Source organism: Clavelina lepadiformis, chromosome 6, assembly GCF_947623445.1.
Source record: "Clavelina lepadiformis chromosome 6, kaClaLepa1.1, whole genome shotgun sequence".
Lineage (NCBI taxonomy): Eukaryota > Metazoa > Chordata > Ascidiacea > Aplousobranchia > Clavelinidae > Clavelina > Clavelina lepadiformis.
In genome coordinates, this window is record NC_135245.1 from 668,637 (window position 1) to 695,328 (window position 26,692).

Here is a 26,692-nt window from a genome sequence, read left to right on the forward strand (position 1 = left end):
CGTGGCGTCTGCCAAAAATGGCGCATGAAAATTGTGGAAAATGCCATCTTTCAACGAAAAATGTTTGGAAAAAATTGATGAAAAACAGTTCGCCATTAAACTATAATGTTTCTGAATTACCGGTACCTATTTAAGAAACAAGCCTGACTTTTATTTTTAGAAATCTTACTTAAGTATTTAGAATATTACGGTTTTATAAAATTTAAAAACAAAACTTGACTGAATGATAGTTATGAAAATATTGACTCCTTTTAGCTGAAATTGTTACTTGCAAATTTAACTTTTGTCCACTCAAAGTCAACAACATTGTATTACCAATCAATAGCAGAACATTATTTTAATTTCCTATTTAGGTTTTGTGTCATACGAAGTTAACCGGCAGGGATTGCTTTGATTGAAACGAAAAGTATAAACGATATCAATTTTCCATTCTTGTTTATTAAGGTTAAATTGACCGAAAGTCAAATGAACGCACAACAGGTAAAATTGTTTTTGTACGTTTATAATTTGTTTGCTTTTTACGGCTGCATTGTAAAAAACGGTAAAGCATTGAAATTCAAAATATTTAGCAAATCAATACTGTATTGTGTTGGATTGTTTTTCCGTCATTGTTATAGATTTTTGTCATTGTCATATGTGATGGCTTAAAGGTTGGATAAAGCAGTATTCATCAAGATTTTAAAATTTTGGCAAATATTGTTTTAGTTGTTATCTACTAATAATAATCATATTCTATTTTATTTGATATCTATGAGCAGCCGCTAAGTAACAGAAATAACGCCAACTTGTTATTCCAGGGAATTCAAAACATGAGAAAATGTGTTGACAAATTTTTTTGTTGCCGCAAATTTATTTGTTTTATAATTTAAATCATACTTTCTTAACCTTGATGGAGTTAAAATGATTGCATTATTATTCAGAAAAAGTTGATTTTTCTTACATTGTCTTTTTAATATGCTTGAATAGGGCTAAAAAAGCTGAAGTTGTTGCAAAGTGAAATTTAGAAAATCTGAAAATGAAGTTGATACCTCCAGTAATTTTCATCGTAGTTGTTAATGCACTGTTGATAGATTCTCAAATATGTAAGTGAGTAGAAGCACAAGATGAAAGAAATAAAATAGGGTAGCCTACTGCAGCCATTAAATTTAGAAGTCTGTAAGCTCTGTTTCATTCAATCAATTAATTTATATCCAAACAACATACTATGATTGACATAGTCTAGTTCAACTGTTGGTATTATTTATACCACTTTGCAATTCGTTTACTATATTTTCAGTGTTGTCACCGCAAGAACTTGCCGTGAATTTGAAGGAGTTAACAATCCTTATTGGCCAAACCACAGGCTCATCGACTAACACTGCCGTGTGCTCAATCAATCAAGCGTTTTCAACAGGTCGAAATCATGTGATGGTGTAGTATTATTTTTATAGTATCTTTTTTTCACACATGTGAAACAAATTGTTTTTAAGCGAATATCTTCCTAACATTGAGCTAAATGGTTATGAATGGCATTTGGTAAATCATACTAAAGAGCTTGCAAAACTATTCAATGCACATTTTTACATGAGCATTGTTTGTGATATGCTTTTGATGCTTATTACACATGAAATTTCTTTCTCTAGGTATTAGCAATAATATTAATATTGTTACACTTGTCCAAACAATAAATGGCCTCCACCTTACAACTTAGATGTAGTGGAGTGAGATATGTCGGATATGACAATAAGTGGGAACTTAAAGTAACTTGTTAAAATCTAAAACCAAATTTTATGTTAGTTGAAATGTTTTTTCAATTAATCTTTTGCAGATGACATAACTGACCTTGACATGAACCCAAGCTGTGAAAGTGATGCCACCAGTTCAGTGATGTTTTCATACGTTTTGTAACTGACATGCATTAGAATAGATTGTTTTACTTTTTGGGGTACATTTAGGCTTTATCATTGATAGCACAACTGATTTCAATGTATTGTACCAATGTACATGTATAATGTTTTACAGTTCAAACAAGAACAACAGATTGGGCTTTTGTCACAAACTTGTTCACTTTATCAACAACAGTAAGATGTTGATGCCAACCATCTTATTCAAAATTTGTTTAATACTTTAGCTTGATTTCTATGGCGGCAGTTTTCATATCGCGGAATTTAAATCATTTATATTCCAGAGTTTCCAATCCCTTCAAGTTCGACTCGTCGCAGCATTAAGCGACAGACTTGTGCAGCAGCTCGTCATAACTTGCTGTGACGAAGATAATCGGACGTTGAGCGCGTCGTCACTGATCAAAGTTGATCTTGCTCCAGATATTTCCGTGAATGCTTCTGCTGCTCTGCCAAGTAAATCATTAGCGAGTGTGTTGTTTGATTTTGGGCTGCTGCAACTTCATTTTCTGAATTTTTGTTGCGACTAAAGTTATTGACGATCTTCAATTTCTCTTGTTTCAATAGAAGTGATTTTCCCCAATCCAGCTTATGAAAATATTGCTCCTTGCCCTTGTGACCTCACAAGTGGCCTTTGTGACAACAATTGCTGCTGTGATAATGTGAGTTGATCTTCGAATTTCTATTCCATAGCAGTTTTGTACAACGCCAAGTAATATAGAAGAGTAATTAATTTGACTGTATTCAGAATTGCTTTGAAGAAACGTGTCAAATTGCAAGAAATCGTCCAAATTTTTTTGATTGGTTTTTCGATACAAATATTCTTATGTATTATATTTTCAAGGCGGCATAAGTTATGCGTAAATTTATCAGATTAAGGCTAAACCCGCTTGTTGCTTTCTCTTTTGTAATTGTACATATTTTTCTACAGGAGTGCTCAGCAGTTGGTGAGATAGCGACATTTTCCTGTCAACCTGGCGCATTTGGTGGGAACTTTGTCGCCGATGACCCGAAGCTTTGCGGCACAGATCAGTTTGACAAACCGGACTGGTATCAGTTCACCTGCGTCCAGTTTGTCAATTCGCCGTTTATCGGGTTTTATTACGTCAACAACACCGGGAGCTTAATAAACGTTGAAGACGAAACCGAGTTCAAGTAAATCTGAAGCTTCTTCTCACAACACATCAGCAGTTCCTTTCAATCGAAAACTTTATCGTTTTAGTCAGAGAAGATCGCAAAATCCACCTGCCTACACCTTCACTGATGGCAGGATCGACGCAGCCGAGATCATGCGGGCAGCCGGTTATTCAAACGGTGACGCAGTGCAAGTTGAAGCCAGCAACATCACAGATAAACTTATACTACCCCAGGTTGCTTCTGTTGTTCTTAGTTGGTTCGTTTATTCGACGATTTTACACCACCCACAACAATATCACCTCGTTTTGCAGCGTTCAATTTCCGGTCAGTGTCTCCGCAATTCCATTGTTACGTATCAAAACAACACAGACGCCAGCTGTGACGTCACACTGACAGAGGCGTTGTGCCAACGCGGAAGTGTCCTTGATGTTGATTATTATCTCAACAACGGCATGCAGATTGTTTCGGGTGGGGGGACTCCCCTCATCTCTCCAACTGTAAGTATCACAACTTCGTTGAAGATAAACCAAATTTTGCTGCTCATTTTAATTCTATGTAACGTTTTATTAAATTTGTCTACTTAGATCACATACTACTGTGACGACTCGACTAACTACGTCAAAACCTCTACCACGTCGTCCAGTCCCACTGCCAGCCTGTTCCCGCCAATTACGTCATCAGGTACACCAGTTTTATTCAACTTGTCGTTGGAATAGTGGCAACGGTGGGCGATACAATGTAAAACGCATGCACAGTAATAAAATCATCGACAATAAAGACTATAGCACAGACAAGATAAAAACGTAATAAAAACACAAAATGAAACGATCTAGATAACTGTAGTATTAAATCCTAACGCCGGCATCCCATGAACCGGCGACCGGTTGCCATGCCGACGGCCGCCATTTTCGCTTGCTCTTCCTTCCTCTCGTGCGCCCTCTTGGCGTTTCTTGTCATTCCGACTACCATGTTGCGCACCTGTGACGTAATAAACAAAGTCAAGAAGTCGAGGTTAAGCGATGTCTATGACTCCTACCTTCTTGTACATGTCGACGATATCCGGCGCTGGATGCTTCTTCATGCGCTTGTACAGTCTGTCCCTGACCGCAATCATCTGCAAGATCTCGTCAGTAATCCACTTCTTGTGCTTGTGGTACACCTCGCCTACGTCACTCCTTGATGACGTCGTCGATATGGCGCTGTTCGGGGAAGTCTGTGGGGAGGTTCCAAGGGGCTCGGGTGCCCGGCTCCTCACCCACGGTGCTTCGAGAAGCTTGCTGAGATGAGGAGGTAATTTTGTCGGGGAAACTGCGCCGATGTCACGGCTTACGTCATAAAAATCTTTTACAGGCGTTACAGGTCGCGAGTGTCTTTCGGAAATGACGTCATCTGATTCTGTTCCTGATGCTGTCATCTGACTACCTTTATGACAGCACAATGCGAAGCGTTAGACAGAAATAAAATAAAAACTACCGGCAAAAATCGCGCCTACCATGAACGGTTGATGTGCTGCCACCATCTGTCGAAGATGAATGATAGCCACTGTCCCGCAAGGGGCGCTTTCGGCTCTCCTCACGAAGCTTCTTCTTGCATGAAGGGCGACGTCCAATGGTGCCGTTCTTTGTTGCACTCGACTCGCGCGATGACAGCAGAGAGTTCGGACTGCAAAATTATTAACGCGTTGTTAACATTGGCATAGTCATTACCATGGTAACTGACGCTAACCTGTTGAACGGGGATGTCCCTAATTCGTCATCGGCGTCGTTATCGCTGGTGTGGGCGCTCTCTGTCGACGTAAGGGACATGGGACTTCCCCCTGGGTAAGGAGAGGGTTTTATATCCAAGAGATGGCGCTGTATGTCCAACTGGGCCGGGTTGTCATGGAGATCTCGCACTGGGCTTCTTTCACTTGACGCAGCGTTATTGTTCTTGCTGACGTCACTATTGGATGACGTGCGACTGTCAGGGTCAGGCCAATAGCTCTTTACCCTGGGTCAAAGAAGGTCAAAGGCAACATGATTTAACTTGATGGTGGCAGACCCGAGGTTTTTACTTTTCTTCACCGATTTAAGCCTGAAAAAGTTGGAGAATTTACCTTTCCGTTTCCATGCCAACCCTCGCCACTTCTTCGAAGAGGGCCAGCGCCTCTCGACCCCAATCATTGACCGATGTGACGCGTTCAAATGACGTGATCGGCTTGTATGACGTCATAAACAGCTTCATTGCTTCCACGAAGCTTCTGCCTTGTACCTTGGGCGGTTGCGGTGATAGCTTTCGAGCAGGGGGTAGATCTGGGTGAGCTTGCTCAGGTGTCGGTATAGAAGGAGGTTCTATGACGTAACCACCTTCCTGCGAAGAATGCAAAATGACGTAACAATCAAGCAAGTAGCAAGCAACACATACGTCACCTTTATTTGCTCGAACTTTTTATAGAGGTGATCAAAACGCGGCAGGTTTGTGGCAGTGCCCGAAACTGGTGGCGCAAGTGCCACTGGCATGGCGGCGATTGCCAAAGCGTAGTTGTAATTGGCTTGTGGCACCGACAAAGAACACGGCGCCTGCGGTAATAATAGACAAAGATAAACACGTCATTACTCTGTAAATAATGACGTCACAATTCTTACTTGATACACGTTGACCGGTGGACCTTGCATCGACGCTTGATATCCAGCGGAAGGTCTTCCGTTAAAGTGTCTCTTTGCGGGTGTGACGTAGGCGTAATTGGGAGCATGTCTTCCACGTGGTGGGTGGCGGTTCAGGGTTTGGTGAGATCTTTGCCCCCCTTTATACTGATAGGGGGCCTTCATGTTGATCTCAATCTTCTCAAACCACTGCTTAGACTCAACCGGCATCTTAACTGCACAACGAAATACAGTTACCAAAAACGACTTGAATTCGACTGTTGCTATCTGGATCATCACCATTCATTGCGGCTTCTTGTTTTAACTTTGCGAGATATTAAAATAATCAGAAGCGACAATCATGTAACCGCCGCCATAGATGCACAAAGTTACCTGAAAACTCGGGTGGGTGGACTTCTAAAACTTGAAAATTAAAATAACTTATTCGGAGTAAGAAAGCAAAATATAAAACTGTCTTCAACGGAGCAGGTTTCAAAGCAAATGATGGAACAAAGTCTTCCGCCAGTCGACAAGTATTATTGTGACGTAATAAATAAGGCGTTGGAATTTGCGAGAACGCACATATCGGTTTCGAAAAGTGTTGCGTTCGAAAAAGTACAAGACAGGAGGAGAAACGTTTCTTGTTTTAACCAAAATTCGCACAGATTCGTCTTTCGTTAATTTGCGATGAAATCTTCAACACAAATTAATCTTCTTGGTCATTGTTATATGAATGATAAGATATGGTATGTTTTGACGTTGGATTCGGCTTCAACGTCCATGTTATATTTCATGTTTCAGCCCCAATTTCTTGCGTCCCCACCCCACCAGGACCACCCCAATTCGACTCCGGCGTCTGCAATAACGTTGTCGTCAACGTGACGTACTTGATGACGTGGAACGCGTCGGTAGTGATGTCAGCAGAAGTGTTTATCACGGTGGCGAATGTAACAATGACTGACGTACCAACAGATTTCAGTAAGTTTCGTTTAATTCCTAAAATGACCTCTCTTGCTGTGACGTCAGTGACGACGACGTCATGTGACGACTTGCTGTGACGTGGACCGACTGAATAAACCTCACTTGGGGAGGTTGACAACTTGTATAAAATTTCAGCTTGTTACAACAAATATTTTTGTTTTGGATTTTGGAAGAAGTTTTGGTCAATGATTATATTTTTACCCGGTTTTTATGGGAATTCAACCCGCAACCGGTTATCAGTGAAAACATTATTTTACAGCGCAGCCCCCCGACAATGTTCTTGCGCAATCGTTTCGTTTGAGGTTTCAACCTGCTACCGTCGAAGGCCAAAACGTCACTCGTACTTCGGGGAATCCCGGTTACGTTGTTGGTTACTCCGTCATTAGTGGGGTGTCTCAGGATAATTCGACGGTTGAAGAGAGCCCGGGATTGAGGGTATGGCAGCCAGGTCAGTTGATGAACTTTGTGTTGCTTGCTGGGTGTAGATCTGACTTCAGGTTACAATTTTTTGAGACAATCTTGCGAAATTGTTTCTTTATTTCGAACATTTTCAAATATTCACGCAAAAAGAAAAATAAAATGAAAAAGGAAAAGAAGTTTTTCAACTGAAGTAGCTTAGTGTTGACGTCAGTATTTGAATATTTTCTTTCAGCAATTAAGCAGTTTGGTAAGCGTTTTGACGTATTTCGCAACGTTATGACGTAATCGGCATCGGCAGATAGCACACCAGGTAAATGTTGACATAAAATAAACAAATACATAAAAAAGTTCAAACGTATGATAACAAAACTTGCAGCTCCACCTCGTTGCTGCCCACACTGCCATCGAGTGGCCGCCCACCTTTGCAAAATTGTGTCCGCACGCTGGCAGTGTGGAACCTTAGGAGCGTATGACAGCCAGCTCACAGTGAGATTCCAATTTGAAGGGTCTGAACTTGAGGGTGAACTTTTGGCCATCTGAGAAGGAAAATTCCCCCTGAAACGTCAATGTTGCGTCATGAATGTGGCGATTATGAGCCGTGTCTTGTCTGCCAGGACCAAGTGTACGCAGACTGAGTTCCAGTTACCTTGAATATCTTTATATGAGCTATATGCGGTTATAATATTGATTTCACCTCGGGGTCAGACACGACGAGAAGTCCATATCTCCTGGTGTAAGCTTGTTTGCATAGAGCGGTCTGCTGGGTTCGTTCCTGGGTGACCTGCTCCCGCGGAAGGAAAAGACTTCTCCTAAACAGGGGTCGTCCCCTGCATATCCGCCGCATGAATTTCTGCAGGGAATGACCTCATTTAAACTTTGCTTGCGCCCGTGCATCCAGCGCGCTGAATGCCGCTTACTTTATTACGTCACTATAGAATCAAAGACATCTCACACCCTGTACCTGTCGCATGTCTTCGTAGAAGAATAACTCCCCCTCCGTATCGTCGATGTTCAAGACCCTCGGGTCCGACGAAAGGACTTCGGAGACGAAACACGGCGATTCGTAACGATCTGGCGACCTCACTGCTTGTCGCTTGTGACGTAATAATGTCACAACTATGTTCTCTGAATTGTTCTTTTGCGTACTTTTGACATCATCGTCATCACTAGATTTTGGCAGCTTGCCGCTTGCCCTATCGCGAAATGCGCTTCCATCACCGCTCTCTCCGGCGTCTTTGAAGACATGCGCGCCTACTTTGTCGAGTTCTGCGTCATTTCCTGCTGAGTCGATTTCTTTCGCGTACTGGCTTGTCTTTCTCACGTTCGGTACTTTCCCGCCCCTTTTGGCGTGAAGCAGATCGAGCATGAGAAGTTTTTCCTCATTTCCACCGATGTGTAGCATCCGGTCGGTTATGTCTGGCCCCTCCTTAACCTCTCGTCGTCGTCGTCTGTTCTCCTCATCGAAGTTGCCCAAGGTGATTGCTAGGTTCGGGTTGGTACCTAGCAGACCCCGGTCAGCTAGGGCGGAGAACACCAAACTATAATTTGGACCCAGCAGCCTAAAAATGATAATAATCATTGTGACGCAAGATATTCGTTTGTGACAGAATAATTGCTCTTTTGCTTTGAACCCACCTACACTGGCTGATGCAAGAGTTGAACTCGGCCAATATGAGGTTCCGCCTTCCGGACAGAAAGGGCAGATTCTGAAGTAGGGCCAGTACCTGGGTCACCGTGCTCACTGCTGGGGCGTTGGGGATTTCCCCTATTCTCGTCCCAGCCAACACGAACGCGTTGCACGTGCCTGTGAAGAGATTAATGCGACGTAATTTTAAGTTTATAGACAAGGTTTTGGAACACGTTGAAGCTTCTAAACTCACTCTCGCATTGTCCTTGCGTCGCTCGGAAGCTTAATAGGTCGGTTAGTTGGTTTTGTGTTGATTGTTGCTCAGGTTCCACCCCGTCTTCGGAGAAGCGACCCGACGACAGGGGACTTGTCTCAAAATCCCCTACGAAAGCTGGCCCCACCTCTCCTGCTCTCGTATCAGGGGGTCTCCCAAACACCATGTTCTCACGTGGGTCATCGATTGTTCTCTCATCGAACGGGTCTTGGTTGCTTTGCTCTCGCGAGCTCTCGGTGTCTCCTATAAACGGGAGCAGACACCTGCGCATAGCTAGGTTGTTAGGGGTCACCAGTGCAGGAAGATGCTACAGTACGCACATGCACTTACCCCACCGTTGACACTATGTTGTAGGCGACCAGTGGGCGCTCTTTGTAGATCTTGCACGATATTGTCCGGTTCAAAACCGGGTCATCTTCACACATCTTCAAATATTTCGATTTCTGTCCGCTGTTGTCATCAGGTCTCTCTGCGAATTACAAGTAAATTCTCATATTTCGACCCTGCGTTGACCGCAAGTGGAAATATGTGAGCTATCACCGCCCAAAGTGTCTATCCCTGGTTGTGGGATGAATGCAGAATATTCTTCACGCACCGTATTAGACCTGCGTGACACCAAACGTCACTCCGACCCCCACCTTTTTTGTTGCACGTCTCCACCTGGTAGTTGTCCCCTTTCAGTCTCGTGCAAGGTTCCACGTCGCATCCCCGGCTTCTAACCCTGACCCCGGCTTCAGACGAGCTGCTGCTGGTACAGGTGCTCCACATGCCCCACTCTGCCCATTCTGTGGGGCCGGTGTTTCCCCCGCGCTGCCCCCCCTGTTGGGATAAAGTCCGTCCAAGCAGGAAGAAAGCTGAAGGAGAACAGATTCGAATAAAATTATGTTTGACGTCGCATGACAAAGAATTCTTTTAACGATGTTGTCTGCTGCTGCCTGCGACGTCTTTTCATAGATTTTAAAATATTTTCTCCATCTTGACTATCTTACCTATGGAAAGATGAATGACTTTCATTGCTTGTTGATGCTCGCACTGCATCTGTGGTCGAACGCGATCGTGTTTGACCAAATAATTCCTGTTTTAAAAATCCGCTTCTAAGACTTGCCTGAAATGACGCCCAGGCGACTGACTCTATAACTTGTACTTAAATTGTCCTCACTTCTACAAATTCACCTTTTTCGTGGCCGACACCGGTTCATGTAATACCGCCGACACCTGCTGTAAGCTCGCAACTGATAATTAATCGTCTGCTTATTTTGATGACAATTTGTTTGTCTCATCCCGCATCATGCGCCCGAAATATCCCGACTTTTTTCGAGCACGATTATTCCCGCGTCAGCATTTTGCTGCATTGACGTCATTTTCTTCACCAAAATTCCGTGTTTGAAATTGTTGACGACGTCATAAATCATAATGCCTGCTTTCGTGTTTGGTTCCACAGTTATTTTTTGTTTGAGAAAAAACTGTTTAAGACGGTTGTTTGTAGCTTGAACTGTTCTAAGCGCGCACAGCGAGTTTCAATGCGTGCAAATTTCCCATGAAAGGATTTCGATCGATTTCCATCTTGTACCGCAGCCGATGTCGTCTTCATAACAATGCCATCCTTTGCCGTTTATGACGTGATAATGATATGTCCTAGATTACAATGACCTGGGGTCGCGAAATAACAGCGAAATTGTTCAGATAAGTTTCGAACAACCTGGCAATGTTTTGACGCGCGTGAAGTGTTTGTTGTCGATGTTTGACACCGCGATGAGACGACGATAAGAAAATGGTCGAAACATTACAAAATAACAGAGGTTTTAAGCGGAACCAGGACGCGGTGTAGTAGGAATCGTGCTCAAAAAGTTTTACTCTGTCACGTGTGTTGACAGTTGATATTTTTCCGATCATTTCTATCATCTGGCCTCTGCGCTCTCATTCACAAATTATTTCCTTCTTATAACTTCCACAATGGATTGAATTCTCTGTCATATAATATTCTAGTGGTAATTTATCGATAAAACGTATCTGCGATGCCTGAGCATTGTAATCATTCCAAACTACTCTGATGCTAATCACCGAAATGTATGATGACGTCATAACTGTTGTCATTCTGACGGCATTGTCTTGGAATTATTTTCCGTCTCCAGAAATCGATTTTCTTCGAGAATTGTTGTGATCAGAAACTAGAACGTTGTTCCTGATCGAAAACCATCCAAGAAACCATTTTTTCCTCATCGCCAATTAACTAATCTGGCTGCCCCCGCTCACTCTGCCCCTTGCACGCAATCACAAGAGCCGTAGTCTTGTCACAAATATACCGCATTTGTCTATTGTAACGTCATAAATACTTACATAGGAGGTTTGAAAGTTGTCCTTCGGTGCTTGGCAGAAGTTGACCAATCAGAAGTAGGGCAATTGTTGACGTAACACACGTTTTTGTCATGACGAATATCTCCTGTGATGTCACGAATTCTTATTTTTACGGTTTTCTTCACGGCGTGTTCAGCGAGGTCGATCAATCAATTCATTCAAGATGGTCGTCAATCAATCGGTTCAAAATCGCAGCAAGCAGACTCCCTTATATAGACGAGGACCTTATTAACTTACTGTGAGACCGAAATAACAATAAAAATATCAAATATTTTTACATCACCGGGGATTTCCCACTCCCCCTAAAACGTGCATCGAAATAAGGCGGATATTTATAACTAAAATGGGCTATTATTACATCACAATTGCCAACTGTTCCCTTATAACACCCATATTTTTTTCCTCGCGTTGTCGTCATCTTAATATAGATGTGACGCAGAAAATGTTCCTCCATTACTGAGCCATTACTTAAATTGGACGACGTAGAAATAATAAAGCGCAACGTAACAAAGACCATTGTCATCTCCTTTCCATCCAACCCTCCCTTTCACTCTGCGGTAGATACTGACAAGCGATGTGTAGTTTTCCGGGTTTTAAACACGACTGATCTGGTGATGATGAGTTAAAAGTTGTCTGTAAACATCTCACTTCTCTGCTCGTCTCCCCGTCTCGTTCTCTGCAATACCCTTGTCTGCTAATAATCGTTGATTGTTACGTAATCTTTGCCGCGATCTGCGATTGGTTGAAGATGTTGTTGTAAGAGCGCGTTTTCGTGCAAGCGTTTTGTAACAACTGTATTGTACATTGTAACAACTTGTTCGAGTCCTGTCTCGATCTTGCCGCATCGGGCGACCTCCAAGTATCGACTCGCACGCGAGATCAGCCAAAATTTCCACGAAAATCTTCAATTTCGCATTTTCTGTTTCAGTTTGTCTCCGTCTGCGTATTTTTTACCAGAAAAATTCTTAATATAATAAACCCGTCAGATTCGTGATTTCTAAAATGAGCGCTCTACATTGTTATTTTTGTGACGAAATTCCAGAAAATCTAGCCAAGTTCAGGTCATGTGACCGGTTAATACGTCAAATTTAGCAAGATGTGGTCAATGACGGTCGTCGGAGGGCGCTATTTGAAGGTTGCGTTGCAAAAGACAAAATGACATCATCAGCGCAAGAAGTTCCACACACATTTATGAATATATATTTTGCCATGGACCAAATAATTCCATGAAAGCAACTATTTTCCACTGTTAACAAACTGAGGTCTTGATCCTACTCCAATAGCATTAGATTTTATTCCAGTCTTTATTTCATTGTTGGAATTATTTTTCGCGTCGGTTCATTTGCATTTACTTTCCTATGAATGCTTGCTTGTGACATCACAGTAGCAAACCTCCCAGGCGACATCGCACAACATGCCGGTTGCTGACATTGTTCAAAATTTGCCACAATGGGAGTCTGGGTGCTAACGGAGATCACTTTTTCTCACTCGCGATTCCTTGCGCTGCCATCTTTGCAAAATGATCTGAGTTATTAAGCTGAAATGTCGACAAGATTTCTCCGAAAATTTTTCGACTCGCTGGAGGCAAAGCGAGCTTGCTGATTTGTATCTTAAGACTGTGCTTGTTTGTTGAAAACTTTTGCAAGGTTAAGTTTGTGGCAATTCTGAGAAAGCAAAATGTTTGAATCATTTCAAAGGTTTATGAAGTCACATAGCTCGTTAAAACGAGATGATTGTTATCAGGGGTTGAATTTCAGGAGGTTTTGTGACTTAATAATGCTCGTCACGTTATGAATCATCATCAGGTAAAATTTATTCAATAAGATCAATGATTCTCTGTAGATGCGCCGACTTTCTCAAGAGCATACGATGATTTTACGTCATATCCCGCCTATTCGTGGAAGATCGAGTTATTTTAATGGGATAACGTTGACATGGAGACTTAAATTAAGACACCTTCGCTATTTTTAACGACGCGCGGATCTCTCATTGGTCTGTCTTTAACCCAAGTGCTGCCATTTTTTCCTGCGATACTGAAAAATGGCCTGTTTTTTTTAACAAATTTCAACAAAAATATTTTATTATTCGGTAATTTCTAAACTTTCCTTCTGACTCCGCTCATCTTCCTTGAGCACTTATGACGACACAATAGTAATTTCTGTCTTTCTGTCGTAATAATAGGCCGGATGTGGCAAGTTGCAGAATTTTGTCGAGAGCTCGCCCGGAGGTGAAATCGGTTTTAGAAATTACCTGAGCGACGGACATGCGTGCGAGCGGTCTTACCCGTCGCCGTAATTGCGGCCTGTCGCCTCTGCGCAATAGCGGCGTGGATGTAACTTTATTCTATAATAACGGGGTTTGTGTTCCCCAAGCGAGATCGCTCGCTTCAACCAGCGCTAATTCCGCGTCTAAATTCGATGAAAATTATCAACTCGCATTCTTCAATATCAAACTACAGCGCTTGTTTGTCGTTGATCGATTTCGCGCTGAGTCTGATTTTATTTGATTGTGATGTCATAATTGATTTATTGGAAGAAAACTTCCAGTCCTCTTTAATGTTTACTCGGTTGATTTCCTTATCCGTGACTTAATTATGACCAGTTTAAGTTGGTTTAATTTAATTTGGTGTTTGGCTTAAAACGACAGGTAAAAACAAATTTTATCTGGAAGTTTTTGATGTTGTTGGACCCACCCCGTAAATTTATCATTTCTTTTAATATCCTTGATATTCATCGCTGTCTTCGTCCTGAAATTTGATTAGTTGTCGCGATTAGTTGATTGTGACGTGATAAAACAATGTCGTCGTTGTCAGCAACGCAAACCACTCAATCTCAACATTCATTGTTGAACAAGAAACTTGTTGTTAGTGACGTCTGAAAACTTATAAGCCGTTCATGCAACTACGTCACACTGGCCGACTATGTCGTTACAATTAGCATTTTCGTATCATGACATGCTTATTTAATTTTTTTGTTGCGCCGCACGAATATTACCAAGATACCCCCACCCAGTATCACCCATGCGCTGTCTTTGATGCTCAACACATGACAAGCCCACCGAGCTTATTTTCGTGTTTGTAAATTCCGCGGTCGTGAATATCTGCGATCTCTTATGATTTTATTGAGATGTGTTTTTAATCTTCCATTTCTCCTTTGCTACCACTTGCATGATTTTTAGATGGAGTTGTTATCATGTTCCACGTCTGTTTATAGCGCTAATTTACACGCTTTTTCACGATAGCGAACTCACGGAATGACGATGCATTATTCGGTAATAGTGAAAATCCTGCACGACGCCATAAATTTGAAAGCTGTTTGCTCATAAACACCCAATCTATTTGTTTGTTATTTCCTATAACCGCTGCATAGTTTTTGCTCCTTGGTATTTCCGAAACCACGAATTATTTTCGTCTTTTCTACACAACGTTATCTGGTATTTCTTTCAGCATTCTATGCTATGGTTGAACAGAACCGTATTTTTGTTTTATTTTCAAAGTGCTTAGAACTTGTGTGGCTGATATAGATAATACAATATTATAATTATGATATTCTAAGTTATTATAATGGTAATACTGGGTCGTGTTTATGGCGCTTCAAGCATGTTACGAATATCGACGTAGTCTATGGCTGTCATATCTGCAACATTAAGCTGAAAAGTTAAGATTTTGTCTCGGAATTTGCTGAAAACTGACAAGTTTATAAGAAATAAACTCACCGATTGCCGCATTTCGCGCATATTTGCATACAACGGTTACTGTTTCACCCAGTGCACTAATTCCATGTTATAAATCGCGTAAATGAGCAAGACAGGTGAAATGTTCGAGTAATTCGTCCTAAGGTTTAACCTTGACCGCAAAATATATGATCTGGTTTCCCCAACTTCGACGATTTAATTGCTACTTGCAGAAAGATTTTTGTGGGAATTTATTCGGCATGGACACGTAACAAGCAGTTAGTTGAGATTGTTTTCAGTTCCAACCACTGTTTGTGTGTAATCGCGGGAAGTACCGCATAAAGTCTTGCCTCGTCTTACTACATTTTTAAATTAAAATGCGAGCTTAAACTTGTCCTCTTGATTAGAACTTACGCCTGACTCAATCAATTACCGGCCTCTCGCCTCGCTCGAAACAGACAGATTCTTCACACCTACTTTAGCTCACACGAAATGTCTGCCAGTGCCAACGCCCTCCTTATCTTGTTTACTTCCAATATTTTCTGGTTGAACGAGGGGATTTTTCTTAATCAGTCAGTTGCTAGTTTGTGAAAATTGTCCAATCGTCAGCAAAAGCTGTTTCCACGTCACTGACTTTGTTTTGATGTTGGTAGTTGTGATTCACAGCAACTTTTCTTGGAATTTTTCGAATAGTCGTTGTGTAAAGGCTTTAAGCATATAATGGGGTGGCCTGGAATCATAGCTGCCAACGTGAGTGTCCCGTCGCGAATAAAACGTAATAATTGACGTCGGCGTTATCTCCAACGACAGTTTTAAATTTCGGACAAAATACTCCGTTTTGATAACCCGATGTTTCGTTGAAGATTTACACCAGGTTGGAAAATAATTTGAAATCGTCGCCGTAAAATATTCCGCGATTTTATTTATTAAAGAAGCGATTTTTCCAGAATTTTCTTAATCCACGGTGTTGAGTTATTTTTAAAAACCTGTTTTTTGCAACATATTACACTGAATTTATGAAACAATGAAGTGTTTTCATTGTTTGGTCTTTGTTCAGTTCAAGGAATTTCCCAACAATTTTTCTCGTAATCTTTGTTTGTTGTGCTCGCCTTGTTTTGGCAGCAAGAGCATTGTTTTGGTAACAGAGCAGCTTTATAACATAATATCTCCCATCTCCAGGTTAACCTTACATATTGCTGTTCATCATTTTCTGTTTTTTCCGAACTTAGAGCCTTCCGGATTATGTGCGGAGAACGGCACAAGAGCGCCACCATTCGGTGAAGATCTTCTCACCGGCTGTGTAGTTCGTCTCGCATTCGACAACTTTACTGACTGCTCCAACTTGCGGACGGTTGTTGAAGATCAACAACGGGCGCTGGTTGGCGCTGCAAGTTCTCAAACGCTTCTCGTATCGAGGTTCGGTGTGCCAGTGCTGACTGACGTCACCGATTGGGTCGCTGTAACGAGGTATTTTCTTCATAATTTATGGCTGTTGTCATAGCAACAAACGTTTCAACTTGATCTTGGCTTCTCAAGTTTCACTGCAGTTTGCAAACGGCTTGTCATCTCTCTTGATTGTTTCAGGGACGGCCTGTCAGACGTCAACACGTCACTCATCACGTCATCGACTCCGGGACAATGTCCTGAAATTCCGGCGCACATTCGAATCGAGTTTGTGACGTCATTGACGGGGTTGGTGAACGGGGTCGCGGTCCGGGAAATTGTGGGGTCGAGGGTCAGGTGAGAGCTTGTGGCCTTGGCTCCTGCCCCGGCCAGACTACTTGGCGCGTTTGGATATTATTCTTATATTTTGCTTTGTGACATCATAGTTGGCTTCGCGAGACTTGGCAGATGTCTTGTGTGGGCAGTGGAGCGTGCAGTGCCGGCTCCTCATTGGTTGAAAGCTTTTCGGTCACAAGCTCGGTTACTTTCACACCGGTTGATGCAGTTCCCCAACCTTCGCCGACTCGGTAAGCGTGACATTAAACATCACAAATACCGTAAAACCTCTATTTCACCGCCATAGCGCTCTATTTTTCAACTCTTGTTTAAAAGTGGCGTTCTATTAGAGGTTGGCGCTCTATTTTTCAACCCTTCTTTAAATACAATTAATACAATACCTGCTAATACAATTCCGCCGCTAAAAGTGGTGTTCTATTAGAGGTGGCGTTCAATTAGAGGTTGGCGCTCTATTTTTCAACCTTTCTTTAAAAGTGGCGTTCTATTAGAGGTGGCGTTCAAATAGAGGTGGCGCTCAAATAGAGGTTTTACGGTAATATTGTTTTATGGCTCTGTTATATATGATTTCTATGTTAAAGGGCCGAGCTTCGAGATACAACGTCATGCGAAAACGACGCCACCTGTTGGTCAGAACTTCTCCTTCCTCTCACGGATGTTTATTACGTCACAATGCCGTTGTCTGTGATGAGAGCAGAGCTCGAGATGAATCTTGCCTGGACTCTTCTCCTCATATTATTTTCCCTGGGTCGGTTTTTTTCTTTAAACTTTCTTAAAATTTTCTTGATTGTTATCCTCCAAAATGTTACTATTCTATCCTTATTATGACGTCATAATTAGTAAGACTGTTGCATTGTGATGTTGTTAGTCATCAATTTTGCTTGTTTTCAGCTGTTGCGTTGATTCCTGCGCATTGGAATAAAATCGGTCGGCACATCAAAGAAACCTTCCCACTGTGACGTGAAAATGATATGTATGCAACCGAAATTCTCTTTGGAAGAAGCTCTGAGGTCTTCTCGCGAGTGTCTGTTCCGCAACAAAGGTCATTGTTTGATCAAAATGCGATTGTGACGCAACACTATCATCACTTTTTTCGTTTCGGAGATTTTTCGTTATCTGCGGTGGATTTTCCTTTTCAGCTATTTTTCAAAATTTTATTAGTTTAATTTTTAATACAAGATATGCCTATAGTCACGTGACCACTGACCAACTTTCAGAGCATCGGTCGAATGTTCTGTGACGCTGTGGCAGGTCGTAAATTTGTTCATTCCACATTTTTTTTTCAAGAAAAATTTTTGGTGCTTTCCTCGTTTTCTGAAATAAGATTTTGCAGCCTTTTTAGTCGTTTTAATCTTTGCTGATTTTTTCGAAATTTTCGAAGCCTGCTTCCACGTGACGTCCAATAAATATTGATATATTTTTGATATTCGTCTATTCCTGAAGTTTTTGGCTTAAACTGATAACAGGCAAGTACAAGCAAAAAGTGCTTCGAAGCTTGATCTGGCGCAAAACTAACTTGGGAAGCTGGTGTCGTGCCAAATTTGTTCCGGGCATTGTGACGTAGAGGTTTGGCATGATTCAGCGAAAATTTTCCGTTGATAAACCTCGGAGATTGCCCCCGGGTTCAGGGAAAACTTACAAGGTCACCAACTTAACTTGCAAACAAGAAAACAATACATACAAACTCGCCAGAGATACAAGGTTTTTGATCGAAAAACTTGCGCTAACTAATGCGACATTTTGACGTCACTTTGGCCGAAACAAATTTGGCAATACAACGAAAAAGACGACTAATGTTGTGAGTTCTGTTTTTTCCGGAAGACCAATTTTTTTCAAGTAGTTTGAAGCCCTAATTTATGCTTAGCCATATGTGTCAGAATTCGCTTCTTTCAACGCGTTTGCAATTTACGTACACGCTGAACAAAGCGAATTCTGACCCATATGGCTAACGACAGATTGCACTCAACCACTGGCCGAATTTCGAAATCGAATATCTGGTGACTGCAAACACTCTAAGAAAAAACGAAAATTTCTGCTTCACTGTCAAAGCGAAAACCTGTTCCAGGCTTAACAGCAATTTACTGCGTAGAAATCAGTCAAAAATGCAAAAGTTGCATTAACAAGCATTTTGTCATTCTAAAAATGATGCTGTATTTAACAATATTTTTGCACTTACCTGGAATCTACACCTGCTCACCTTGGTGCTGACAGTTGCTGATCGAAGATGTCAGTTTCCAGTTTTATCAACGCGTCGGTTATATTTTATGTGACTGATACTTCAGCAGGCTACAGTATATCAAACAACATTTCATAATTAGGTCAAGCAAAATTCGTTCTAGGTCACAAGTTCACAACCTCCGATTTTGGAAAGTAAATAACATCTGTTTGTAAGTTCAGTGCCATTTGGTTTTTCCTGTTCGTTTTGTTTTGTCTTATCTAGAATGCGTATTTACATCTCATTCGAAATACGTTGGTTTCAAAATCAATTAAATGGACTTGCAGCTGCGTGGGCGATATTTCCTGATAAGATTACACCATTTCTTGCAAAATGTTTTCCAACTTGTGATTGACATCTATGAAAGTGTGTTTTGATAAAAGTTTAAACTAGTGATTGATAATTTTTTTTTATTTCGATGATTAGCGATACAACAACAACAAATAACATTAAATATACAGTAGTATAAAATAAATGGCGAAGTACAATTAAAAAATGCAAATCAAAAGCATGGCAGGCAAAGCCCCCATTTACTACAATGAAATCTTAATTTGTTTTTTCTTTTCTTTTCTGATGTAAAATGAAACGTGAGAAATTAACAAAAAAATAATCTCAGAGGAAGTCGATCCAGCAAAAGTTGATGACGACCAATTTAAGTGAAAGTTACAATCTCTCGAAAATGCATAAAAATGGATGCGACTATTTCACTATAAGTAGGTCTCGCAGCCCGTTGTTAAAGGTTAGGTAAGAAAAATGGGTAAAAATATGCAAGAAGTTGATTTTAGTTATTTAAGGTTTCATTGGAGTTCGATTTAGGTTAGGTTACTATGTTATAAAATTTAAGTGTTTACAAAAAATGATTAATCTTCAAAATTTCGGTCGCAATACAATTTTGTAGGGGTGGGGTGAAAGCGTAAGCCCCACAATTGGGTCTTCTGGGATCGATTTCACGTCATCAGGTTTCTGGATGTCAAACTTTTGCAGAATCCCGACAAAATATAAAAATAACTCTTGTCTCGCAATTTCAATCCCAGCACATCTGCGGAGACCTATAAATAAAAACATAAACATCAAATGAAACTACAAAAATGTATTCTACGAGCCCAGAGTCATATCTTACTGTTTGTTGCATCAAAAACACGCAAAAGATATTTGCAATCAGTGAATTGCTGGAATATTGAGAGTTGCTGCGACAAAGAACTTTATAACATTTAATCTCCAGATTTAGATATGACCCGACCGAAAGCAAAAAAGTCAGAACTTATCTTCTTTTCTTACCTACTCCGAACGGCATAAATGCATCCCTATTACCAACGCTGCCGTCAGCATCCAGGAAGTTTTCCGGATCAAACTGATTCGGATTCTTCCAGTGATCAGGAGAGAAGTGCATGGAATGATAGGAAATGAATACGGAAGATCCCTTTGGAATATCGTAACCTCGGATGGTGGTGTCGTGGGAAGGAGCATGCACCAGACCTTGAAAGAAATTCAACAAAATTATTTCTCAAAACTAATCAAGTGATTGACATTGATTGAACAGCACCAGCAACAATGGGCTGATATGAGCGGGAATAAGCATAAACAAGCAGTACTGCAGGCAATAACAGGGATGAATGAAAATTCCTGAAACATCAAACCGTGAATCCCTTAGCGAGGAACACATAATAAAAGGCTTAATCAGATACGGGTTTAGTCAAGCATCAGGACAATAGAAACATGTAACAACAGCATGCACCATAAATAGAAAGTCCTAAGTTAAAGTACAACCCAACAAGACACCAGCTCATAGTAATGTCGACAATCAAGATGCTCTCAATCACGACAGCTTTGACTGGGATAAGAAAAGAAAATTTGCGATTAAAAATAAAGCAATGACTAACAGAACCTATGGGAGTGATTGAAGCTTTCCTTTGCACTTCCAGGATGGTTGCTTCACAATAAGGCATCCTCATCCTATCGTCGTACCTCACCTCTCTCTGCAAACCAAGAACTCTCTCAATCTCATCGTGGACTTTTTCTGTGGAAGAAAAAAAAGATGTCCGCCAAAAATTCTAGCACTGCCGAGAGAGTTAAATGTTCTTGCAAAATAAAGTCGACTCTTGTCGACTCGTCGGCACAAACAAAGGTTTAAAATTTGAAAAGATGAAGAATATGAAGAAAGAGGTTCCTTGGTCAACATAAATCGACTTGGTCATTTATACGAAGCAATGAGCGGTCTTCAACCTTGAACTTGTGGGTAATTGGCCATGAAGAGGATTGCCCATCTCAGCGTCGTAGAACTCGTCTCCGTGCCTGCCTGGAACAAGTCCATGATACTCATCTCCATGCCTGTTTAATAACAATACAACGGTTATGAGAAAACAAAAGAAATATTAATCACTTTGCAAGTAATGGGAATTCATGTTTACCAAAATTTTAACACAAAATTAGACAAAAAAGACTTTTTTAAATATTTCTTTAACTCCAGCGGCAGAACCCACTCACCCTTCTCGGTCATGAACTGATTCTCATTGTTTTTAAGCTCTGTGATGTAACAATCAATAAAATCCCTTGGGCTCTGAGGATCGTGAGTGTGAAGATGACGTTTTACTTCGACTTGTACGAAATCCAAGATCTTCCTGAAAGTAGAAATGTGATGGGATCAACACGGATCAAGTTTCAGCGAAAATGTTTTTTCCGGCGTCTTAAAAGCAACTGAAATATAGCAGCCAAGTAATTGAGGTAAAAGGTAGCAGCAAATGTCTTATCCAAGTTTTAGTGAAAGGTAAAACAGATGCTGATACGCTCAACTCAAATTCCATGGCTGTTCTTTTTTTGCTATTCTGCTACAAGCTCCTAGCTAAAAATAAACATTTTTCTTTTATTTTATCACAGGAAACATCGTTAAAAATAAACAACTGAAATGTTTGTCTCCAAAACAATCAAACCCGTAAATGTTAACACGAAAAACTAGAGACGAAAACAATGTCCATAAAATGTTGTAATTGAATAACTACGCAACCAGCACATTTTCTTGATTTAAGAAACTAACCTCGCAGCTTTCGCAAATTGTTTAACGGAATCAAACAATACAAGTTTGTGTAGATATGGAATAATGCTGTATAAGAACAAGGTTGGGGCTCGAAGGACTCTTGACATTTGGAAAAATTCATTGTTGATGTGAAGCAATTCTAGAAATCGTTTATCACCGTAGTCATATCTGCAAAAAATATGGTGCAATGTCAATGATTAAAAGTTTGTGAGTGTTGATTAACTAATACAAAGTTAAGTTCATGCAATTAATATAATGATTGCAAAATTTCAAAATTAATTCTGAAACAAGCACATCGTATAATTGATTCAGTTAAAGGTATTGTACATTAAGAACAAAATATTTGTAATTTAAAATGTATTATTACTTCTAACATTATTTTAGTTTCAAATGTTTGAAAATTTACGATGCAATAAAGTTCCCATTGAATTTTTAAGCACGATCAACCTCTTTGACTTGTATCCAATAAAACCCTGACACACCCATAATGAAATTTAATGACAGGACAAAAGCAAAATGAATGACATAAAATTTATTTACGAGTTGGTGTGACCTGACCCTACTAGCAGTAAAGTTCGTGATACATGAAAGGAACTTATACTGGGCACTTACTGGCATTCTGTAACTTCTCACTTAAAGTTTGGAAATGCTGACCAATTAAAACGTAAGAACATTTGCAACTAATCCAAAAGTTGTTAATCAATTGATAAAATATGATTTAACATCAAAACCGTTGGTGATATAAAAAAAGATGAAACATTGAAGTGAGCAAAATCAAACAGCTAAAACATCAAAGCGAACAAAACAGCGCGATGTGAACAGGCCAGGATTTAGACAATGAGAGGCCCTTGGCTATTCCATTTGTGAGGCACCTTATTTTTGAAGTCAGATTTCTCTCTAAACAACATAACATATCATTACTTAATGTTAAAAATATGAGTGCACTAAACTGTCCGTTCTTTTCACCATCCCCAGTCATACATGTGGTGAGAAATTTTAAATAAAAATCTAATTAAAACAGCTTTGCTTTTAATTTCAGTTTATTGGATTAAACAGTCGTTACAATAAACGCAAAGTTTATAAGAGGACATGCAGCCGTCAAATAGAGTATGATTAAGTTATGAATTTTTTTTTCTAGCTTTCATCAAAGCAAAATCACGCCACAGTTGTAGTTATGAATAAAACTCAGTAGTTATGAATAGAAAATGGATTCTCTAAAGCAATTAAAGCGACATCAATTCCAAACTTTGAAATTGAACTTCGAGGCCCTAGGCTTCAGCCTACCTAGCCTATTGGTAAATTCGACCTTGTATGCGAATTATTTTACCTGTCGCCAAAAGTGAAGGAAGCGATTACATTGAGAGTGGCGTACTCTAACGCCAGTGAAGGGTCCACAAGGTTACCACTCCTGCAGGAACCATGAAGCTCTTCAACCAGATGTGGTAGTTCACTGGTGATGGTCTTTTCTATTCCACGCTTATTCAAACCCAAGTTCCTAAAAGTAGAAAGCAGGAACTTCCTGTTCGCCGACCACTTCGGGCCGTAAGGGGAAGAAGCAATTCCTGAAAGACTTGTAAAGTTGATCACCACAATAGAAGTATTTGAGAATGGGGATGAAGTTTTCTTACTTTTAAGTTAAAGCCCAAAACAAAAAAAATCATAAAACTATGGACTCCTCGTAAGTCAAATGCCAAGAACTCACATTTTTTAATCAAACCAAACTTTACAATACTGAGTTATCAATTATAAACTTAAAATACCACTATATCAGGGAATAACAAATTGATATCTATAACAGAACAACTTAAAATCTGAAAGGTTTGGTCAAATATATAAATCTTTTAATGAGGCCAAATTTTTCTTCAAACTCAAATTTAATCGAAAACCAAATGTGTGTAAGCAACAATCTTAACATGTGTGTTTTCACTTGAGTTTCAACGACAAAGATAACTTCCGGGGCTCATTGTGTTGTGTATTCCGAAGATAAGTAAATAAAACTATTACATATGGGAAATATTGGTTTAGAACTTGACATTTCAAATTTATCGTTTTGTCCTTGACTTGAATCAAAACAACCCTAAGACACAATTTAAGTTTGAGTTCTGTGGAATGAATTAAGGCATATTTAGGAAGGCCAGATCTATTCAAGTTTGCAAAATATTTGCAGAATAGATCCAAATATGGATCTATTTAACTCCTTGAAAGGCTCCATGGCCTAGTATGTCTGGTAGGTCCAGCAGCTCATTTATATGTAAGGCAGTGACCATTATAATAAACCAGAGAGTAAAATTTACTTAAAGTAGGTAGTGTCGATAAACATTGTACAATGGTAAGCACGAGTAAATCCATAAAAATGTAAACCAAGAATATTTCAAAATACTAAACAATTGAAGCACTAACCATCTCGGGATTCCCCGCGACAGAGCTTGGCTATTACACTGGTTGCACGATCGGAAAATTCCTTGGCACGGTCAACCAGGATCTAAACAAATAATCTAGTTCAGAGTCGAAGTAATGCACAAAATGTACAAACAAGGAACTTAAGTCATTTTTAAATTAACAATCTGGCTTTTTACATCGACTTTGAACGTATATTTTCAGAGAAGTTCTATTTTATTTCTTCTTAAATTTTCAAAATCAGCATTTCAACATCTATAAGTAATTTCAAGTGCTGACTACAATTGAATGCAATTTACCATACCTCCTTTATGATGTCATAACCAACAAGGCATATAATAGTACGCGGACCAACACTAATTCTGAATATATTCCCATACTCTTTAGCAAAAAGTGGTATCGCTGAAAAAAAACCAAATACATTACACGGAGAATAAATCACAGTCATGATAATTCACTCAAGTTCAAGTTAGGAAATTCTTTCCACTTTAAACTTTTGAAATTAATCATTAACTGGTGATCAATATTTCTGTACATGTTTAACCCATACCGGTGATTACAAAGCACAACAAGCTGGTATGAGACTATGAGTAACACTTATACTCACTTTCGTGAAAGTTTGGTACAATCTTATGAATGCTGCCAACAAAGGGTATTCCCCTTGGACCAGGTGGCAAGTTTCTCGAACGAAGAACATCTTTCAAAATTAAAATAATTAACAATGCCAGAACAGTTGCAATCAAATAATTCAACATATTTTAAGATAAAGTGTTTCTGAATTAAACATCACAGAGTTTAAGCTTCAAAATTTAACAGTGTTATAAATGACAAAGTGTTTCAGTTTAGGTTTCGATGACATGTTATTACATTTAAGTTAGGTTAAGAAACTGTGAAAAATTGCTGTAAACACAAGATTTTTTTCCGGTGAAATAGTGAACAAGAGAAAAGAGCAAGAAGAAACAAGACTAGAAGAAGACAAAAATCAATGGCAATCAATATTATAGAACTTAATACGAAGCAGGCATGTACAAAGGATAACGCTGAATGCAAATATTGCACTTATACCATGGGCCATACATACTTCGTTATATTACAACATCGTGTAAAAGTACCTAGTGTTATCTTAGGTCCGAAAATAAGATCAAAATTTAGAACTTACTGTAATTGAACGTAATTTTGACATTAATGGTCGTGCTAGGACTGGTTGTTATCAGCAAGTTATTACCACTAAAATTTTTATGCAAATAAGAAACCTTTTTAGAGCTTTGTAACTTTGGTTTGGTGCTTTTTACATAGCATTAATTAAGTACCTAGCCCAGACTGCAAAGTATGGCAAGACTACACACGATATTTTTTATCAAAACGGCATTGGACACCAGGGCAATCCGGTGTCTCCAAAAACAAGTAGACACTGATTTTTCCCCGATTTCTACCTTAAAGGGCCGCATCTTGCCGGGCAGCCTTAGGCCACAAGTCGCAGTGAACACCAGCTGCTACCTTGAACACCGGAATTTCGCTCCTGCACACCCGAGATCTCGGCGAAAACTGTCATACTCTGCAGTGCGGCCTATAACAAGATAGCTTAGCAAGTGACCAAATGGCATTGATTTTTTGTCTACGTCGCGCTAATGACGAAAAGTAAAACGTTTCATTAAAGTTAGACGCAAATAATTGATTGAAGTAGTATGTTTAGGACAAACAAGCATTGAAACCGACGTAACGTAAACTAAACGGCTTTTAAAGGTTAGGCCTAGCCTACCATCTTTCTATTTTGTACCCGGGTAATTCTAAAACCAGTGACAACAAAATCCCCTTTTTCGCTACTTATAACTTGTGGATATGTTTTGCTTTATCTACCACTTGCGGCGCCAAAGTGGTTCATTCTAGTGGCTGCAATGTAAACCAGCAAACAGATTTTGTATGTTGCCAGTTTCTATGTTGTCTTAATGAAGATTATGCGCAGCTATGGAAAAATATCATAAAGCAGTAAAATTTTATAGAGAAAATTTAACATTTGTGTTATAATATTTTATAGAATGAACCTTTTGCGATGAATTAAATCTTAATTTTACTTGCGTTTGTGGAAATTTCATCTCATGTAATTTAATGCACTAGTTTTGCTGCAATATTCTCCAGATATACGTTGAACAAAATTTCGGAAACATTGTAGACTTATCAAATGATGACAAGCCGTGGCCAAACGTTTCGTAAAAAAGGAGTGGTCTCTATTCTTGAGGTGACTTTTCACGCTGCGATGAACTCAAAAAGAGTTTTTCGAAAACATTTAAGGATGGTCGTTTTTCACGATTGCTTGTGAATGAAGAATTACAAAACCATGTTTTGAC

The 26,692-nt window shown here is 39.9% G+C and overlaps 4 protein-coding genes across 7 annotated transcripts; 1 reads left to right on the top strand and 3 right to left on the bottom strand.

Annotated features, from left to right (window-relative positions):
- Positions 1-945: 945 nt before the first annotated feature.
- Positions 946-18,128, top strand: LOC143462053 (tectonic-2-like). 2 transcript variants are annotated; one of them, XM_076960068.1, is made up of 17 exons: positions 946-1,082; positions 1,277-1,393; positions 1,808-1,858; positions 2,002-2,060; positions 2,168-2,336; positions 2,448-2,542; positions 2,812-3,035; positions 3,103-3,250; positions 3,329-3,514; positions 3,602-3,698; positions 6,440-6,616; positions 6,879-7,067; positions 16,197-16,434; positions 16,552-16,707; positions 16,797-16,937; positions 17,286-17,452; positions 17,596-18,128. In XM_076960068.1, exons 1-17 carry the CDS (start codon positions 1,016-1,018, stop codon positions 17,661-17,663), a joined length of 2,349 nt encoding a protein of 782 aa, XP_076816183.1. In that variant the 5' UTR covers positions 946-1,015; the 3' UTR covers positions 17,664-18,128. The 2 variants fall into 2 exon arrangements, with proteins under 2 accessions (XP_076816183.1, XP_076816184.1); XM_076960069.1 differs by having other exon boundaries at positions 966-1,086.
- On the bottom strand, positions 3,766-6,181 carry LOC143462055 (uncharacterized). Its single transcript, XM_076960072.1, has 8 exons — positions 6,032-6,181; positions 5,642-5,874; positions 5,426-5,575; positions 5,113-5,366; positions 4,743-5,006; positions 4,510-4,679; positions 4,054-4,439; positions 3,766-3,995 (listed from the first exon to the last, which is right to left on the bottom strand). Exons 2-8 carry the CDS (start codon positions 5,867-5,869, stop codon positions 3,870-3,872), a joined length of 1,578 nt encoding a protein of 525 aa, XP_076816187.1. The 5' UTR covers positions 5,870-5,874; positions 6,032-6,181; the 3' UTR covers positions 3,766-3,869.
- Positions 7,139-12,368, bottom strand: LOC143462054 (uncharacterized). Of its 2 annotated transcripts, none has more exons than XM_076960070.1 (8): positions 11,278-12,368; positions 9,579-9,794; positions 9,271-9,409; positions 8,920-9,203; positions 8,675-8,843; positions 8,001-8,598; positions 7,734-7,889; positions 7,139-7,594 (listed from the first exon to the last, which is right to left on the bottom strand). In XM_076960070.1, exons 1-8 carry the CDS (start codon positions 11,366-11,368, stop codon positions 7,499-7,501), a joined length of 1,749 nt encoding a protein of 582 aa, XP_076816185.1. In that variant the 5' UTR covers positions 11,369-12,368; the 3' UTR covers positions 7,139-7,498. The 2 variants fall into 2 exon arrangements, with proteins under 2 accessions (XP_076816185.1, XP_076816186.1); XM_076960071.1 differs by lacking the exon at positions 11,278-12,368 and adding an exon at positions 9,930-11,221.
- A 1,183-nt stretch (positions 18,129-19,311) lies between the features above and the next one.
- Positions 19,312-25,141, bottom strand: LOC143462501 (cytochrome P450 2A13-like). Of its 2 annotated transcripts, none has more exons than XM_076960694.1 (10): positions 24,955-25,135; positions 24,652-24,749; positions 24,351-24,432; positions 23,278-23,512; positions 21,951-22,118; positions 21,404-21,537; positions 21,143-21,247; positions 20,805-20,936; positions 20,198-20,395; positions 19,312-19,968 (listed from the first exon to the last, which is right to left on the bottom strand). In XM_076960694.1, exons 1-10 carry the CDS (start codon positions 25,100-25,102, stop codon positions 19,787-19,789), a joined length of 1,482 nt encoding a protein of 493 aa, XP_076816809.1. In that variant the 5' UTR covers positions 25,103-25,135; the 3' UTR covers positions 19,312-19,786. The 2 variants fall into 2 exon arrangements, with proteins under 2 accessions (XP_076816809.1, XP_076816810.1); XM_076960695.1 differs by having other exon boundaries at positions 19,829-19,968; positions 20,800-20,936; positions 24,955-25,141.
- Positions 25,142-26,692: the final 1,551 nt, after the last annotated feature.

Bases quoted from the DNA above. Each gene is read 5' to 3' on its own strand.
- LOC143462053 (XM_076960068.1), top strand. From the start codon at position 1,016: ATGAAGTTGATACCTCCAGTAATTTTCATCGTAGTTGTTAATGCACTG. The intron at 3,251-3,328 runs GTTGCTTCTGTT...CTCGTTTTGCAG, and splicing joins ATAAACTTATACTACCCCAG to CGTTCAATTTCCGGTCAGTG. The intron at 3,699-6,439 runs GTACACCAGTTT...TTCATGTTTCAG, and splicing joins CCCGCCAATTACGTCATCAG to CCCCAATTTCTTGCGTCCCC.
- LOC143462054 (XM_076960070.1), bottom strand. From the start codon at position 11,368: ATGACAAAAACGTGTGTTACGTCAACAATTGCCCTACTTCTGATTGGT. The intron at 9,795-11,277 runs GTAAGTATTTAT...GTTCTCCTTCAG, and splicing joins ACAACTTTCAAACCTCCTAT to CTTTCTTCCTGCTTGGACGG. The intron at 8,599-8,674 runs GTGGGTTCAAAG...TATCATTTTTAG, and splicing joins TCTTGCATCAGCCAGTGTAG to GCTGCTGGGTCCAAATTATA.
- LOC143462055 (XM_076960072.1), bottom strand. From the start codon at position 5,869: ATGCCGGTTGAGTCTAAGCAGTGGTTTGAGAAGATTGAGATCAACATG. The intron at 5,367-5,425 runs GTGACGTATGTG...CATTCTTCGCAG, and splicing joins AAAAGTTCGAGCAAATAAAG to GAAGGTGGTTACGTCATAGA. The intron at 4,680-4,742 runs GTTAGCGTCAGT...ATAATTTTGCAG, and splicing joins GGGACATCCCCGTTCAACAG to TCCGAACTCTCTGCTGTCAT.
- LOC143462501 (XM_076960694.1), bottom strand. From the start codon at position 25,102: ATGTTGAATTATTTGATTGCAACTGTTCTGGCATTGTTAATTATTTTA. The intron at 21,248-21,403 runs GTGAGTGGGTTC...GTTATTAAACAG, and splicing joins TCAGTTCATGACCGAGAAGG to GCATGGAGATGAGTATCATG. The intron at 20,396-20,804 runs GTTCTGTTAGTC...ATTTCTTTCAAG, and splicing joins AGCTTCAATCACTCCCATAG to GTCTGGTGCATGCTCCTTCC.